The following is a 17,885-nucleotide window of genomic DNA, read 5'->3' as shown; positions in this document are numbered from 1 at the left end:
CGCACCAGTAGAAAATAATGTCCCGCAGTCGCCCCCCAGAAATAATTAATTCCCATAACTGACCATGCGGTTATCAGTTATAACAGAATTTGCCCCCCTCCCCTTCCCTCCCATTGGAATAACATCTTGCACCTCCACCAGTCCCCCATGGTGGGAAGTCTGGCTACACTGCTGCTGGTAGACCGGTTCCGGTTTTCTGTATTATCGACTCTAAAACCGGAGGTGAGGACCCATGCATTGTACACCACAAGAAACGAATAAATGTCAGGCCACACAATAAATAAATATAAACTAAAAATGTCTGCAGTACCGGGTTATGAAGCCTATTTCACCAACAAAAGACTAAACGTTGTCCGATTGTTGTGGTCGGCGTCTCATTCAAACGTGAATAACCTTTGTAGCCCTAAAACAATCTATTCCTCGGGGCAAAACTCCAGGGAAAAAAAGATAGGCTGTAATAAACTAAATATTCACTACGTTTACGTGTTTTAGGTTGATTTCCTAGGTCGATTTCATTGAAGTTTCTTTACTTCTTGTTCTCTAAAGTCAGGAGGGGCCGTTTTGTTGTCTAAAATCATGACAACAAACCCCGCTTATTTTTCTCCTTTATGGTGGACTTTTCATTTGATGACAGGACACGTCTCAACAAAATAACCTGTTTATCAATATAAATCTTGAGCTTCTAATTTGCACTTAATAAAGCAAAAAAAGACATGGTTTATTTATTTTTGTATAAGCTTTCAAAGACGATGGGGTGGATTTGACAATCCATCACGATATTTTTTTTTTTGCACGTTGCCGTCCTTAATTTAGTTATCAGCTAAGTTGACAATTAATATCAAAAATCGCTTATATATGTGTGTGATGTATTCCTATCGATCGATGGACCAAAGCTACAGTGCTTTAAAAACAAACCATTCAATGCACACTATTCTACATTTTTGACTATTTTAGCAGCATCGTTCATCTAAATATTTATGCTACTTTCAGAAGGCACATGTTGACTTTGCTATATTTTTTTAAATACTGCTAAGATCAAATTATCAAAGAGGTCTTTAAAAAATATACAACGAAAATGCTTCAATGCATTGCAAATTTGAGCTATTTATAAAACTGTTATTTTGTGCCATGCAAACATTTAAAACTAAAGGAATTTTTGTCACGTACTTGTCGTATGTCCATGCATTTATGATACGTTCTGTGAGAGACACCAACTCCACGTTCCATGAGTTACAGTGTGTATTAAAATGGCGGCGCCCATGCCACAATTTCGTGTGAAGACTCGGTGAGTTCGTTCCATTATTTACTGGTTTGAAAGGACCCATAAACACAACAGTACTCTTTTTAAACTTTCCAAACATCTGTAAAACCTTTAAAAAAAAATACAATACATTCATAACTTTACTTTATTGTGTATTCTGATTGTGAAAATTGGGTGCCCTAAAAACAGAGACGGAAACAGCCAAATATTTCTACAAAGTGACATCAAATCATGAACCACTCCAAACACATTGATATAGCAACAATGCAGTTCGCTTGTTCGAGCTTGAACGAAACTCTAATTTCAAAAAAAAAGTGTATGCATACAGTTTTTCAGAAACAAAGCATTTTATATTACAAAGGGATACACTTCGATACAGGCCGTGGTTGGTAATATGAAAACGGTACGTAGCGTCACCCATTTATATATAATACACTCGCTTCTGCGATGCAATTCAATTTAATAAAAAAAATTTCAGCACTAAACAAAATCTTTCCGAGGATTAAATAATGACTCGGGGCGAGTCTCTACCCACCTAACAATAACTCAAACGATGCAGAAACTATGTACGTTTCACAATCGTCATTACTTATTATACATCTTCACATAACAAAGTGAACAACTTTCTGAAATATTTTATTTTTTCACATTGTTATTAAAACTCTATTCATAAATACCTCAGACAGTTTAGCTATTCCTATTGGTCGAGAGCCCGTCACTCGGCCGGTCTTAAACGGATGATAAAGACATGGCTAGCTGGTCTTAAACACTTTTCCAGTGTCACAATAAAATGTGGACTCCTAAAAATCCAGTGCCTCGTACCGTTTCATTGGTTGAACATTCACAATCCTCACGTAAGCATGCGCAACACTACCAGCGAGTCACAATTTTATAGTTCTAAATTCAAAACGCAACGCCCCAGGTGCGTTCTGCGCGACATCGCGCAGAACATGCTACGCGCGCGTCAATCTCATTAAAAGGGTTGTTTCATTGATCTCCATATACACAGACTGTGTATATGGAGATCAATGGGTTGTTTCAAGCTCGTGCCCCGTGGGTACGATCTTGCAGCGCCATGTTGTTTCCCATCATGCCTTGCGCGATCGTAACCCCTGGAATTGTGTAATTTAAATGTGCCAAAATACGGTACATTATAATTAGGGCTGCAGATTATCCGTTTTACGTGCCGACGCCATCTTTAAAATGTTAAAAGTTGTGATTTTGAAGAATCAATCCTTTCAAACACAACGTTTGGACGTTGTGTTAATTAGCAAAGATTTGTATTAAATGTACGTACCCCTTTCGTGCCTTTACAACCACAGATACAGGTTTTTTTTAGCGAAAAATGCGGCTGACATAATCCATATCGTACAGGCTTCGCGACTTTTGAATCATATTATTTTTTTTTCGTACGTGACGTTACGTGCAAAGCTAAGCACGCGAGCGCGAGCGCATTATGGGCGCGCCCGGCATGCAATCTTCGAAATTGCCGCGCAGTACGCCGTGAATAGCCATTCAGCGTCATTTACGTCATCATCACAGCCAAGGGTTAGTGTAAGGAACGAGCACGTGCCCCTGGAGTCGGGGCTGGGGTTGTTTACATCTTACTCGCCAGCTGAACACTCCATTATTTTGCTAGAGGGATGTTTCAAAAAGCATGAAGTGAACTTGTTGAACAAAATCGGGATTTTTTGAACGAATTATTTGATATTTTTTTTTTACCGAAAAGGTATTGATGAATGGGAATAAATATGTGCTCGGTCGGTATTTATCACTCTGTTTAAGACCACTTAAAGTCCGGGTGCTGATAATTACCCTCGCCTCCGGCTCGGGTAATTATCAGCACCCAGACTCTAAGCGGTCTTAAACAGAGTGATAAAAACCTCTCGAGCACACATTTATTCCCTTATTAACAATAGTTCATGCCACAGTGGATAGAAATATAATTGTTGTCAACAATTTTAAAGCAAACTTGTTCAATGATTCTTAATGCTCTTGCAATCTTTTGCCTATACGGAACTGTGCGGTGCAAATGTAAACAAATACATATATATTCACAAATGCATCTGTTAGTTCCCGACTAGATTATTGGAACAGTTTATTTCTTATTTATTGGTTCATAAGATTACCACCTTAAGAAACGACAACATATTTAGAATGCTGCTGTCCGACTGGTTATCCCAAGAAGGATAGATCGTTAAGCGGACATGCATCCATACTTCAGGAACTGCATTGGCTCCCGGTTATAATACGGTAAGGGTTGAACTCAAGATCCTTTGTTAGTTTTCGGACTTATCTGTCAAGTTGAGATCAGTTCAAAGTTTGTGAAAAGCCTACCAAGGCATAAAGGGATTGTGTTTTTACCACGTATACATCTGTGGAACAGACTTTCAGCTTTATTGAGAAATATTTATGAATTTGGAATTTTTCAATCACGGCTTAAAATATTTCCTTCTAAAAATGAGAGTTTTATTTTTATCTTATTTTTAATGATTTTTAAAAAAGTAGTGTAAACTGTTTTTGATATATCAATGCTAAACGTGTACTTTAAAATTAATAATTTTTATCATACCCGTTAATGGTACCCATAGAAGACATGTTGTTTATTATTATTACATTGAACATTATTTTTGTTAAATCATTGGTTAATATTTCGGCAAAATAAAAAAACGAACATTTTGTTGGAGGGGGGGCAGCACTGCTCCTATATTTACGCGAGGTGATTATTTCTAATTAATTAATTGACTCCGGGTAAAGGAGGAAGCCACTGAATGAGGTGTAGTGATAGGTGGGATTGCTAAACGCCCTACCGTACATGGTAACATACACCGTATCTCCACGCTGCAGAACCAGCACTGCGCTTCCAGACAACTGACCTCGTTGATTTGCTTGACCATAAGTGGTAATCACCTTGTGGTTGTTTTTAACAAGATGGATGACAAGGGAACCGCCGTTGCTATGCTTAAGAACAGAAAATGTAAATACGTAGGTGCCCGACACACTACAGGTGAACGTACCGGTCTCGAGATCGAAACTGGTACCTGGCAGAAGCGTCTCGGTCTCCTGGAAGGGCAAATGGGTGTCGTGACTCGTAGATTCATCCGAGTCGCTCGTCCTCACCACGGTGAATGCTACCCGCTGGTTTGAATCGTCTGGTGTCTCCCCTGGCTCACCCTTCTGACCTTTGACACCAGCCTGACCGGCTGCTCCAACAAGACCCGATGGGCCTCTCGGACCTATCTTGCCGGGCAGACCAATGCCGTCATCACTTTTAGACCCAGTGTTCCCAGGTGCTCCCCGATCACCCATAGGTCCAACCCGTCCAATCTCACCTTTTTGACCTAGCTGACCTTTGTCGCCCTTTGACCCCGGCTGACCGTACGGCCCCATCTGTCCCACCGGTCCAGGCAGACCTGGTATGCCGGGTATTGCGGCAGGTCCCTGGCAGCACTGCTGACACACCTGAGACGCAGGCCCATCCCCGTCCGAGGGAACTGGCCCAGTAACGGAAGCTCGGAGCTTGACAGAATTACCCAGAAGGAGGGCGATTGACAGAATGGTGGCCACACAGATCTTCATCTGTAAAGAAAGCAAAAAAGGACCTATATATGAAACTGAAAACAAGATCGATAATAACTAAATAAATAATGATGTGACATAAACTGAAGAATTTGTCTTAGAGACATGTATGTCTTCATAATATTTCTGAGGAATCGTTATTCAGAGAATGTGTTCGGAGTGATATGGCAGTTTCATTTTCATAAAATATAAGGACAAGGTGGGTTCTTTTTAAATCGGTTGCCATGGTAACGATGGACAATCCACATAATTGGGCTGGTTATTACTTTTGCTCGCCGATATAAGTCAGGAAAAGAGACCGAATTACATCAGGTTTTTTTGTGGGGACGGCCCGCCCTTTTCACGGTCATGATAGAATCAATTAGACATCACCTCACCGACCTCGATGGTTCGCTCTTGAAAACTTGAAGATCAGGTCCAAAAAGAGATCACAAGGAATTCGGTGTAGGCTGAAAAAAAAAAAAAAAACCTGTAACATTTATACTTGATTAAGGAATTAAATAATTTTATCATCGATTTAATGCAATTGTGAGGATTTATTTTCATTTTGATAAATCATCATTCGAAAACGGGAACAATTATTCACTAAGTAATAACGGTCAAAATGATTGTTTGACCGGTATTTTTCTGGCCGAATACATCCAGAAAAAAAAAAAACCTGTTTTAATGTCGCTTTGTAAAGTTTCTTGGGAAACTGAATGCTCCATGAAATCAGCATTCAATTTATTGAAACGCATTCAGTAAAACCTTTATTCAAATTCATTTTACCAAAAATGGTGTGTATTTTTTAGGCACTAGTAAGTCAGTAAAATGATTTTGAAAGCACAATTATGTGAGTTTTTAAAACAGCAAATAATTCATTAAAATAGCTTTTCCTCCCGTCCAATTTCACACCCTGCTTATTCAATATTTGAACACTTTCTTTCAAATTAGCAACTTTTTCAAATCCAGTTGAATTTAGCGAATGATCAAAATATTTAATGGTATCTTCGCTATACGCGTAAAAAGTAAGCAATTGATGTATTTTTTGCATTGAATTTATTGTGCTTTTGATTTCAGTCCTGCTCGGGAATTCACATTCATGCATACGTTTACAAAAGTAACACATGTTCAATAAAATTCGGCAGTGTAGCAAGATCAGTGGCGGATCCAGGGGTGTGGAGGCAGTGACCTAAATGTTATGAAATAAGGCCAAATTTTACTTGAGAGAACCCTTACACCCACACCCTTTCCCCGGCACAACCTGCACCCCCTGCAGTTACTCTCTGGATCCGCCCTTGAAGGTACTGTCTGATAATTATAAAGTATAAAATGATTTGATTTTTTTATTTTGTATAAAGGAATGAACACATATTTCAAGGAAGAAATCTTCAACATATAAACAGAATGCTGGCGGAAAATAATACCAATTGATAAAAATGACTTATTGAGTTATTTTCTGCATAATTAGGGGAAACGACCTCATACCAGTATAGTGGCGGAAATATTACAGGTGGACCACCGCAGTTAAGTTACAGTCGTTACAAAAAGAATTGTTTTCCCGGTGGCGGGAAATCAGCGCACCTGTTTGGCTATTAGCATCAGCCACCATTTTGTTTGTCAACCATGAATGTGTCTGGGAAAATCTTTAGTATTCAAGAAAATAAAAATGTGTACCAATTGCACAACCTAAAACACTGAAAATATTGCTTTTTGAAAAAGATATTTAACAGAATGCTGAGTGGAATCCTACATGCAAACATGGCTGAATTCATCAGAAAGTTGGTGCTTCAAACGTTGAAGTAATAATAATAATCGGCATTTAAGAACCCCCTTTTTAGTAAACTAAATCATGGCGCTAACAGTATTATTATTACCCCTATCATTGAGCCAATTAAACATTCCAAATACCATCTCAGCTCCCTTGGGAGTATACAGCTCGATGCTGCCTGTTGGGCGCAAGCAAGCTAAATCAATCACATAACCATCTCTGCCCTCACAGGTACCCATTTATCCCTGGGTGGAGAGAAGCAATGAGTGACAAAGTGCCTTGCCAAAGGGCACACGCACCATAACCCCTGGCTGGACTCGAACCCCCAACCCGCAGAATTACCCACAGACCATGAATTCTATGCCCTTAACCACGAGGCCACGGCACTCCTCAAGAAGTCGGACAGCAGAGCAGACGGCACGATTAATTTGTACAAACATCAATTGCAATGGGCTTTTGTTAATTGATAAAGCAATTTGAACTTGAATAAAACTGTGTGTGTAATAATGATCCAGTCCGTTTGTATTTGCGCCCTCTAGTCTATTCTAGCCAGTGACACTTTTATCGTGCAGTGCTTGAAATTATGAACGTTCAGGCCTATAGTGATCAGACCGGAATGACGCACTGTGAACTATTGAAATGACACAGTTTAAAAACAAAGCGCAAAAAGGTATTGAAACTATCCCAATTTTAAATAACACAACATAGGACAGGATGTTTGAGTTGTCCCGATTTCCTGTACACGTTCTTCCGTTGCCAACTTCCGCATAACCTTTTATCCTGAATCAGTCAGAGTGATTGCCGGAAAAAAGGTGAGCGCATCGCATTGGGATTATATTATTTTATACAATAAACAGGGAGTACTAGCAAGATAATAAAGGGGCTGAATGGTCATACTGATATTAGGTGTCAAGTGTCGAACTTTTGCAAGATTTCTTTCTTTTAACCCCCCAAAAAAGGTTTTAATTAATCATCTGAAATATTGTGCAAGTGCGTGAACCTCAATAACAATATATTTGGAACGTCATGTAAACGCTCTTGAAAACCTTCAGCCAGGTATGACTGGAAATCTGGCGAACCTGAATGGCAATAAAAACTATAAAACTTGCATAGATTTATAGTGTGCTATCGGTAGTGACAACAATTCAAGTGAATTTTCAAGAGCTAGAGAAATCAGTCAGAATTTTGAGAATTTTGAGAGTGCACCATGGAAGTAGCAGCGATAACATCGTCAGACCGAAATTCCTTATTCCGAACAAATAAAATAAAAACCCTGATTAGTTTGCTCTTAGCTTTTATTGCCTGAAACGTTAGCCTCACAAAATGTTGGTATGAATCTGCAGCAACTGATCAGACTAAGAGCTAATTCAGCTGTATTAGGCCAAAAAAAAAGTCTCCGATTTCTGGTATGCGCTCGCGTTGCCGTAACCATGCACGTCGGCAAAATGAAAACGTGTTTTATTCAATGAAAGATGATGTCTCAAAACCGCCAAACTCACTAGTTCGACTGGAATCCTGCTGCTGCACAATTTTAACGTGTTTTTAGATGGGGTTATGATCGAGAATAAGCTTTATGCGGCCTCTCTAGTCCCCCATAATATTTTTGCACTAAGTTTAGTCGGACACCAATTGCAGTCATCAGCCGACATTTGAAGCCAAAAAAACACAGGTAAAAAAAAAAAAAAAAAAAACGCGTCCCCGCACCACTTTTTGGGCAAGCTCAATACCAGAAACCGGAGACTTTTTTTTTTGTGGCCTTATATACATTATAATATCTCGTGATTATTCAAGCACCTATCGATAAGTTATCGAGTGAACGTATGGAAACAGGATCATCATGGTAGGAAATATTTAAAGCGCACTGTTTTGGCTATAAGCACATTTTTGTCAATATCATAAATCAAAAAGATCAAACCCAAAGTTGGAAGAATTATCTTAAAATATTGTTTCAAACACTCACCGTGCAACTCTTGTTCTATCTTGCAAGCAGTTCTCTCGGGTTGTCGTCTGAACGTGGACATGAGCTGCGGTCGTTGTGAGGTTTGAGCCGGCAGCTTGTGTCTTAAATATTGACGTCGATTTCCCGAGCAGTGACTGAGGAACTTGCAAGCCCGGTTTGTGATTGGCCCCTGCGCGCTGTCAATCACTCATCACTGACTCGCTTCATATTAATGAGACGGAAATGATGTTTATATTGCATTGTCACATTTTAAGCCTGAAGCTTGTATCACCTACACTGATATAGCCGCACCTGATTGGTGGAATGAGCGTAGGGATGTCAGTGACACATTCAAACGCGTGGATTGTGATTGGCACCTGTCAATCACAGACCACTCACTTGTGGTCACCGACTTGTTGGGTGACTAACTCTGATTGGTGGATAGAATAATGACGTACACCGGCAATACGTGATTCAATCAGTGTTGATTTTGCGCTTCGTGTTATTTAATGGAGCCACGCATTTGGTGGCTAGTATTTTGTAGTCAGGTTATGCAGTCGTCATTTTTAATAGAAAACGAAGGCGTAATAATTTAGCTTGAAAAGAAAACGTAATAAGAACTTCAATATATTGTGTGCATAATATCAGGTCCATGTACAGGTGCCGTTTTCTTACGATGAAGTACACTTATTTTGCAGAACCCAGCCGTTCTCAAAGGCAACTTAATTATAACCATTCAACGTGCGCTAGGCCCGGCCAACTTCTCGGCATGCAAACGACCTTGCACCTGCAGAACCCCCTCCCCGCTAATTGAGGTCCTCCCACCTCCGCTTATTGAGCCCAACCTATACCAAATAACACATAACTAGGCCAACCCCGATCTTGACCCTCGCCTAATCAAACGTTATCCCAAACTTACCCCAACTGTTTGGATCTTACCATGTGCAACAAACTTCTTTCCTTAAGAACAAACTAGCCGTTAATAGCCTGATCTCCGAGCAAAGCACGAATCCCCATATTGAACCCCTGCCCCACCATCCCTTCCCCCTCCTAACCACCCTGGGCAGCCAACAGCGGAACCCGAACCAATATGCTGAGGCGGAGAAGGGAAAAAGCTGTACGATTTCCTCATACGCTCATATTTAATGCTAGAGTGCTGTTGTTCCCCTTTCTATTAATAGTTTCTTCGACAGGAAGAGGAAGAGTAAATCTATTTTTACAGCATTAACAGTCGTGTAGTGACATTTGTTTTTCGTTGGGTGTTACCTATCGAGTGCCACTGTTTTTAGTAATTCACTCATCAATTTTCTGCTTATGAAAACCAACTGTTTCCCCGCTAAAATAGGCCGGCCTATAAGAATACCTACTGAGAGAATTTGAAAAGACGGTGGCCCATATTCTACCGAAACTCAAAAATAATCACTAAGTGTACCCCTGAGTGTGCCTGATTTCTAGCGGAACAATACTGCCCACAATTCCAAACAGTACCTATTCTTATACCTATCTAGGGTGTGTCGTTTTCAAACCTAGTATTTTCAAGAGATATTACGCCGTGAAGTATTACTCATTGGCGTGGTTCATTAAAGGGACCATAGTTTAGACTCCTCATTTTCTGGAGGAAGCATTCAAAGAGTTAAGCGTCTTCCCGAATCCCAGGAAGGCCTGAGTGGTCGAGGCACGCCCTCCCTAGCTTTCCGGGTTACGCCACTGAGTTTGAAGTGACGTATCGTATCTCAACATCCGGCTTGGACCGTGACTTTGACCACGATGGGAACGAACAGCACTAATATTTTAACTGAAATAAATCTGCCATCGGATATTTGAAAATCACGGGGGGGGTATGGGGGGGTATTGTTGAGACAGCTATAACCAGTGGCAAAGAGGACAGGACGTCCGTACTACGCCGTCTGGCCTTAGGAGCTGGCCGCGTGTTTAATGCGCAGACCATGTTTACTAAATCGGGTACTCAGACCTCACCGCTGCACTTGGCAACGACCCTGCCCCTAACATACCTGCCAGTAAGCTGACGTGGGTTCAACTTTCACTCTATCCAGCCTCTCTCACCAAGGCTTTGCCCCCTCCCCCACCCATCTCACCCATCTGCCATCAATCTGCAGAACGCAACCACCTAATTAATGTTTTACAACCTTCAGACCCAAACGGCCTAAACACCCTGTCCCTTCACGGCGGATACAGAACCAAATTGTCCATCTGTTTCCGGTTATGTTAGGCTATGAGTGGGGGAGGGGGCAGGTAAAAGGGCCTGATACCCGGTAAGCTGGCCGTTACATAATCGAAAAGCGTGGGGATGCGTTTATATTTCCCTTCATTATTTTTCCTGATTACATTACACTACCATTTTGGGTGGCGTGGGTGGCTTGTGCGTAAAGCGCTCGCCTCTCACCAAGGTGACCATGGTTCAAATCCTGGCCACGGATCACATGTGAGTAGAGTTGTGCGTTGGTTCTCTCCTGTACAATGGGGGTTTTCTCTGTGCCCTCCGGTTTTCCTCCCTCCGGCAAAATCAAACACTTTCGACCTCAGGCTGTGCTCTGTGGTAATAATATGGGTCGATGTGGCCGGCAGCCATAGGCACCTTTACGTGCCAGCGGCCCGACCACGTTGTAGCCGAGTCCTTCGCAATTCAGCATTCCAGCTGCAAGTAAATTATTAATCATTATATTTCAAGAATCCGTAGGGGAAATGAAACGAGTGGACTACGCCATCGTCTTAGTAATATTTACTGCTCTTCAGTGTTGAAGGCGAGTACTTTTTTCCCGAGTACCGAGTACTGCCGAGTACCTAGGTTGCCGAGTACGAGTACGAGTACTTGTGCTTCCGAGTACAAGAACAGGTCTCCGAGTACGAGTACTTGAACGTCTGAGTACGAGTACGAGTACTTGTACTTCCGAGTACGAGTACGAGTACGAGTACTTGTATTCCGAGTACGAGTACGAGTACTTGTATTTCTGGATACGACACTGGGTATATTGTGCTTGAAGCCTAAAATGATGTGTACTGTGAATCACTTGTGATAGAGTTCGTCTTTGTAAGCTTTTTCAATTTTTAAAGTTAATTTGTTTTTTTTAAATCGGCAACAGCAGTCTCAAATCAATGTAAATGTATTTTCCAAGGAAATGCTGCACAGATGAGATACAGACATGAACGTTTAGGTCAACTGTCATTTAATAGAATAATCTATACCGTGTTTTGCATTTAATTTTCATTATTATTATTCATGTATTTTCGGGTCCTTAGATTCCTCAGACTAAAAAAAACCCGCAAGATATGCAAGCAGCACAAAACATGCACGCTGCACTGTGGCGTTTCACACCATTTTTGACAAACTCCCTGTGATCTTTTTACCAAAACTTCACAACAGAGGACACAGACGACATGACACATGTATTTTGGGGTTCTTTGCACGAACAACGTATACAATTTGAGTACAAAAAAGTGACTGAAAGTGCCAAACAGGCAAGCGTAAGCGTACACGTGCAAAAGTACATGCAACGTGCATGCAAAACCCCCGGCAGATTCGCGTGGTTTTTTTTTTGCAGGTGTCTCAGTACGCATTTAGTCTGCTTCCCATTCATGAACCTCTGTTTAAGGCTAGGCCGGTTTGGACCTGCTGCCGTAACCAGACTAGGGGCAGTTTTTCAAACCTCGGCTTCGACTGTGTCTCTTTTTCCATTCATGCACATTGGCAATGGGGCTTGATTCGTATTAAAGGACCGAAACCGGGGTTCAGAAAACGGCTTTGCTCCAATCACCCAAGTTAATCGTACGCCCATAATGAGGAACACCTCGGCGTTCAGTGTGTACGGCAAATGGGTCATTGTGGGTAATTGGCCCAGGCGCAGTCAGACCTATATACAGACCCAGTCACGGCTAGCTGTTAATTGTGTTTATACGGATTGACGTGCGTAGAGTAGAGAACATTTCAATTTCTCCGCAATCGATCATTTTGAAACTCAAAGTATCGATACAATCAGGCTGTGGTAACGTATGTGCTTTGCCATTTTTTTTTATCGAGTACCGCTATTCGAGTACGAGTACTTTATTGTATCGAGTGCTGTTATTCAAGTACGAGTACTTTGAAGATCGAGTACAATTTCGACATGTGCGAGTACGAGTACTTTGTTGCTCGAGTACAAGTACCGTTGTATCGAGTGTGAGTACTCTGACATTCGAGTACGAGAACTCAAAAAATGTACTCGAGTGGTACTTGAGTACGAGTACCGAGTACGAGTACTACAACACTGCTGCTCTTGTTCAATTATTGAAAGATAAATAACTATTGGTATCAGTTTTGTTGCCCCCTCCAATTGTCAGCCCCTAACCCCCTCGACACACATTTGTATCTGGCCTTGAACACGAACCCCACATTTAAGACGACAAAACAGCAAAATAACAGTTTACAGAAATACAAAGTAATTCACTGAATTGGTGCAATTTTTTTAAATATCAAATTGACTACAATTGTTAATAATAATCACTGATTTAAGTACTTAATAATACATTTGTTCACAAGAGCCAGATTGGTATTTGCTCGCTCATTTCGACGACAAACGATTTCTTTATTTTTTTTGGGTAAATATCCAAAATGTCTTTGCAATTCTACTTTCCGTAGAATTCGATTTCACTCTTCCTTTTCATTTTCTTTTCATCAAAAACTAGTGTTTTCAAGACCTTGTTTTTTTAGAATTTGTATTCTATATCTTATCATTTCTTTGTTTGTTTTGGATTTTTTTTTTTTAAGAAAACAAATCTTTCCCAGGATTAATAAATGATACTGCATTGGGCGTGTCTCCGCCGGAGTGTCTCTTTTCAGGGGTAGTGTGAATTTAGGACCCTATGAAATACAGACTCATTGATATAGTACTGTCCGTTTCTAGGTGGTGATAATTAGTAGAGTGACCACTCACGCGAGAGAGTTTAACCAATAATAGGGTGCTAGTAAGTCAATCACATTAATGTTTGTAGAAGACATAATTATGTGAGTTTTAAAGCAGCAAAGTCTTCATTCAAATTTTAGTCCAATTTCTCACCCTCGCTCATTCAAAATTGCAACAATTTCTTTCAAATGCACTTAAACACGGGCAAGCATTTTCGCACCCGGTTGAGTTTAGCGAAAATATAAAAATGTTTCAGGGTATCTTCATTACCCGCATAACAAGTGTGCAATCTAGGTAGGCCTAACTTGTACATGGAATTCAATTTGGTAAATACGTTTACCAAAGTAAGACATTTCAACTAATACTAGGGTAAAGGTTTTACAAGATTTCAAAGGAGTCTGATTTTCATATGACAGCGGAAACAAGCCTTTTTTCTTAAATGAAGTTTGGATGAGAGAAATGTATCGTAAATCAGTATTAACCTGAGTGTCTGAGGAGCAGCAACATGGCCTGCTCAGGACATGTGGGAGGGGAGGGGGAGGGGCCACATTACCAGCTGGGGGGGACACCACAAGAAAACACAGAAGTGTAGATAATGTTTTTACGCTTCTGGTTTTTGCCAATGGGGGCTTAGCATTTGCTCGCTTTGCGGAGACCACTATTTATGAGGCGCCCCCTCTATTGATGGAATCTTAACACTTGTTTTATTTAGCGCGTCCTTTCTGGAAATAAACTTCCATTAGTTGTTTGACGGTTTCTCGCGAAATAGAATCTCCTCATGAGTAATACATCAAGACCGATTACTGGCTGAACTTACAACTTAAAACATCTGGGCCTGGTAGGCTCGGGTTATTGCGTGTGTCATATTTCTTGGACGTTAACTTTTTGTTTTCATTCGGTTTGTATTTTTCGCGTTTAAGATACTATATTTGTTTCGGTCAAACATGTATGATTATTTCATTGTTTGACAGTTTCCCCATAATATTAAATATCATAATGGTACGCAGTCATCATGACAAATCACAAGACGAAATTCTAATTTTGAAATACAGAATTAACTCGTTTCGGGGGCAATAACTTAAGAAATACTACATGTATTCAATTAAAATTTCAAACACCGTGCGTTGGAGATCTACAGTCATAAGTATTACTAAAAAAAAAAAATCGGGAAGTACGTGTAATTATCACTTGTCTTTAGGAGTCGATTTACAGGTCTTGGGGTGCAGCCCTGTATTAAAATTCCTATAGACACCAATGCTAAATGCCCATATTTCAAAATTCTTGTAAAAAACACTCAGAACTCTTACAGGTATAAGTGCACAGAAAAAAAGGTAATCAACATGTCATCTTTTATTTTATTTTCATTTTTTTTGTGGGTTGACCATTGACTTTTCGAGATATTCTCACCCAAAGAAGGTGACCCCTATATTTTTCCCAAAGTGGAATAGTAGTCATCTTCAAAAACGATCCCTCCACAACATGACACAATAGGTAAAAAGGGTAGTCTTTACAAAATATGGGGGGGGTAAATACCTCCCTTACCCCCCCCCCCCTCCGCTGGCTTCGCCTGTTATCTCCCATTAATCTGCGAAACGCAACCATGCACCTTATCTATCCCCTTCAAACCCAAGCCAATCTGAACACCCTGCCCTTCACAGGCGGATGCAGAACAACACTGTCGGTGGGCTTCCGGTTGTGTTGAGAGGGGAGGGGGGGGGGGGAAGATGGGCCTGACATCCATTTTTCATTTCTCATGTTGTTCTGTCTACATGTTTTAGCATTATAAGAATCCGTGGGGTATATGGGAACTACACCATCGTCTGAGTGCCATTCATTGTTCTTGATGAATTATTATCTCAACATCCAACTTGGAAATGATTATTCCTTTTCTTCCTACATTGTCTTCTGTTACAGATAATCCATCTGGTCTTCCTTGTTTGTGTTTACCCATCTTTCATCCCCTTCCACCTCAATACTGTCCCCCCCCCACATCATCCCTTCACTCTCACACTCTTTTGTCCGTTCCCACTCCCTGTGACCTTTGATCCTTCCCCTTTCTGGTCCCTCCCATGTTTACACAAGACCCCTTGGGGTTTGCCATCTCCCTTTGTTTCTTTGTTCTCTCATCCACCCTCCCCCCGCATCTTTCCACACCTTTCACACCTAATCCTCCTTTTGTGTTTCTTCTTTCAGCCCTGCATGTTTGTGTGCACCCCCATGTTAATGTATGTACCTCTGTCATTTCTGTTTTAGCCTCTGAAGAAGAACTTGCTAAGTTCGCAACGTCAGGCCACATTAATTTGAAGATTTAAATATTTCAGGTCCATCCAGTCAGTAAGCAGTTTGCAGCAGTTTTACTTTTTTTCATGAATTATTGAAAGATAAGTAACAATCGGCATCATATTGTGCTCCCCGCCCCTCATCTTCAATCCCTAACCCCCTCGAGATTACTTTGTTCGTAAGAGTTAGACCGTGATTTGCTCGTTCATTTCAACGACAATTTTTTTCTGTAATTTTAATTTCTTGAGAGGAATTCGATGGAATGTATTACGATTGGGACAAGGTTTTCCACATTGTTAAAGGCTAAATGTTCAATTAAAGTAATGTTCAAAATACAGTTTTCGAGTATTTATATGCGTTACTGATTACATTTATATATGTTTAATTTCTGTGCTTAAATTAGTTAAGCTGTTAAATAGAGCACATCCTCAAATGTATACTTGGAAAAAAATGTTTCTTAGAATCAAATATATACTATAGAATCATAATTGCATAATCTGCTGATATAGTGTCACATTATCAACTTAAATTACATTAAATCGTAAACAATTTCATCATAGTGAAAGCTCTAGAACTCAACTGTTAACATGAAACAAAAACTCAATTATACATGTATAACATGGGATACAAAATAAAGTGTTTAACAAAAGTTGAAAGGTCTTGGTTCACTGTGGCGCAATTTGAAACTCTTGTTTTTTTCAAGAAAAAAAGTTTCCGAGGATAAATAAATGATATCACCAGACTTCATTGAGTGTCTGGCTGTATACGGTATGCGAAATGTAAATGAAAAAAATAAAAAAAAAATATTTTTAATACATGCATTTGTTACTTACCAGACAGACTATTGCAACAGTTTATGTTGTTGTTGTTTTCATACGATTACCAGTTTAAGAAATAACAACATGTATGCAGAAGGAAGGGTCGTACGCCCATACTTTAGGAACTACGTTGGCTCTCGGTTACGGTGCGGAATGAATTCAAAATTCTTTGGTACTTTTCAAACTTATCCGCCATGATGAGGCAGCGCTACTGTACTGTAAACACAGTTCCTTCATTTAACATTCGCACTAAAAGCTGTGATGGGGTTCAGTTCAACCTTCCTTAAGTTCGTCCAAAGCCTGGCGAGGCATACGGTGACCGTGCAGACGTCCACGTTATTTAAGCAAAAAATATTGAGGCCTCCCACCTCCGCTTATTAAACCCAGCCTATACCAAAACCAAACACAGAAATATGCAAACCCAAATCTTGACCCTCGCCCAACCAAACCCAATCCCAAACTCACCCAACTGTTTCGATCCATCCGTGTACAACATACTTCTTTCCTTAGCAATTACAACCTTAGGAGGGCGTCACTTTCTTGTTGCCCATGATAGTGTACTTACAACAGAATTGTCATTTTTTTCCGACACTTGATCTCGAATTATTGTTCTCCTAAATGTAATATGGGATGTTTGTTTCTTGGTGGGCCGCTAGCATTTGTTCTAGCTCCTGGGAAAAATTTGGATCCCGGACTACCTGTTTATTGTGAACGAATTAATTATGTATCATACAATACCACTGTGTGAAGCTGTGAGTCACCCTGATTTCCCATTTGAAGGCATCTGTATGGCCAAGTTCTTAGCAAGCTCACTATTGACCTAAACTTGTTTTTCTTTATATTTTTTAAATTACTACTTTGCCAGTGAAGATAAGGCTGGATATTACTTTATGGTATTAAAACGATTTTATCTTTTTTTCACAAAATATTAATTTCGTAAATAATTGTTAACTCGCATTCACGTCAGTCTGCCAAGCCAGAATTGGCAAGGGCTACACTGTGCTTCAGGTTAAGATATACTAACTCAGAAAATATTGGACATGTGTGTCATTGACACAAACATTTCCTTGGCTTATGCTATTGTTTTTAAATTATGATAGTTTTCAACTGGCAATTTGCCAAATAGACAAGGAACTGTTAGGAACGATGAAAAATTCACTAATGACGCACGACAATTCCTATTTGATTCAACGTTAAATTTCTTGAACTACACCAAACAGTTTTCTCGACATGCTCAACGCATCATTCGTGTGTTTAGTTAAAGAGTGTTAATTGCTGTTCTTTTTCACACAAACACTGGTTCTATCTGTCTAGTACCGCAATTATCTCAGCTTATTCCTCAAAATGTCATATGATTCTA

The 17,885-nt window shown here is 40.2% G+C and overlaps 1 protein-coding gene across 1 annotated transcript; it reads right to left on the bottom strand.

Moving 5' to 3' along the window:
- Positions 1-3,994: 3,994 nt before the first annotated feature.
- Positions 3,995-4,840, bottom strand: LOC119745094 (collagen alpha-1(X) chain-like). The gene has a single exon (XM_038221316.1). The coding sequence runs from the start codon at positions 4,838-4,840 to the stop codon at positions 3,995-3,997; it is 846 nt and encodes a 281-aa protein (XP_038077244.1).
- Between the last annotated feature and the right edge of the window lie 13,045 nt (positions 4,841-17,885).

The sequence above is a fragment of the Patiria miniata genome, unplaced genomic scaffold, assembly GCF_015706575.1.
Source record: "Patiria miniata isolate m_02_andy unplaced genomic scaffold, ASM1570657v1 HiC_scaffold_7, whole genome shotgun sequence".
Classification (NCBI taxonomy): Eukaryota; Metazoa; Echinodermata; class Asteroidea; order Valvatida; family Asterinidae; genus Patiria; species Patiria miniata.
This window is presented reverse-complemented; position numbering and strand designations above follow the sequence as displayed.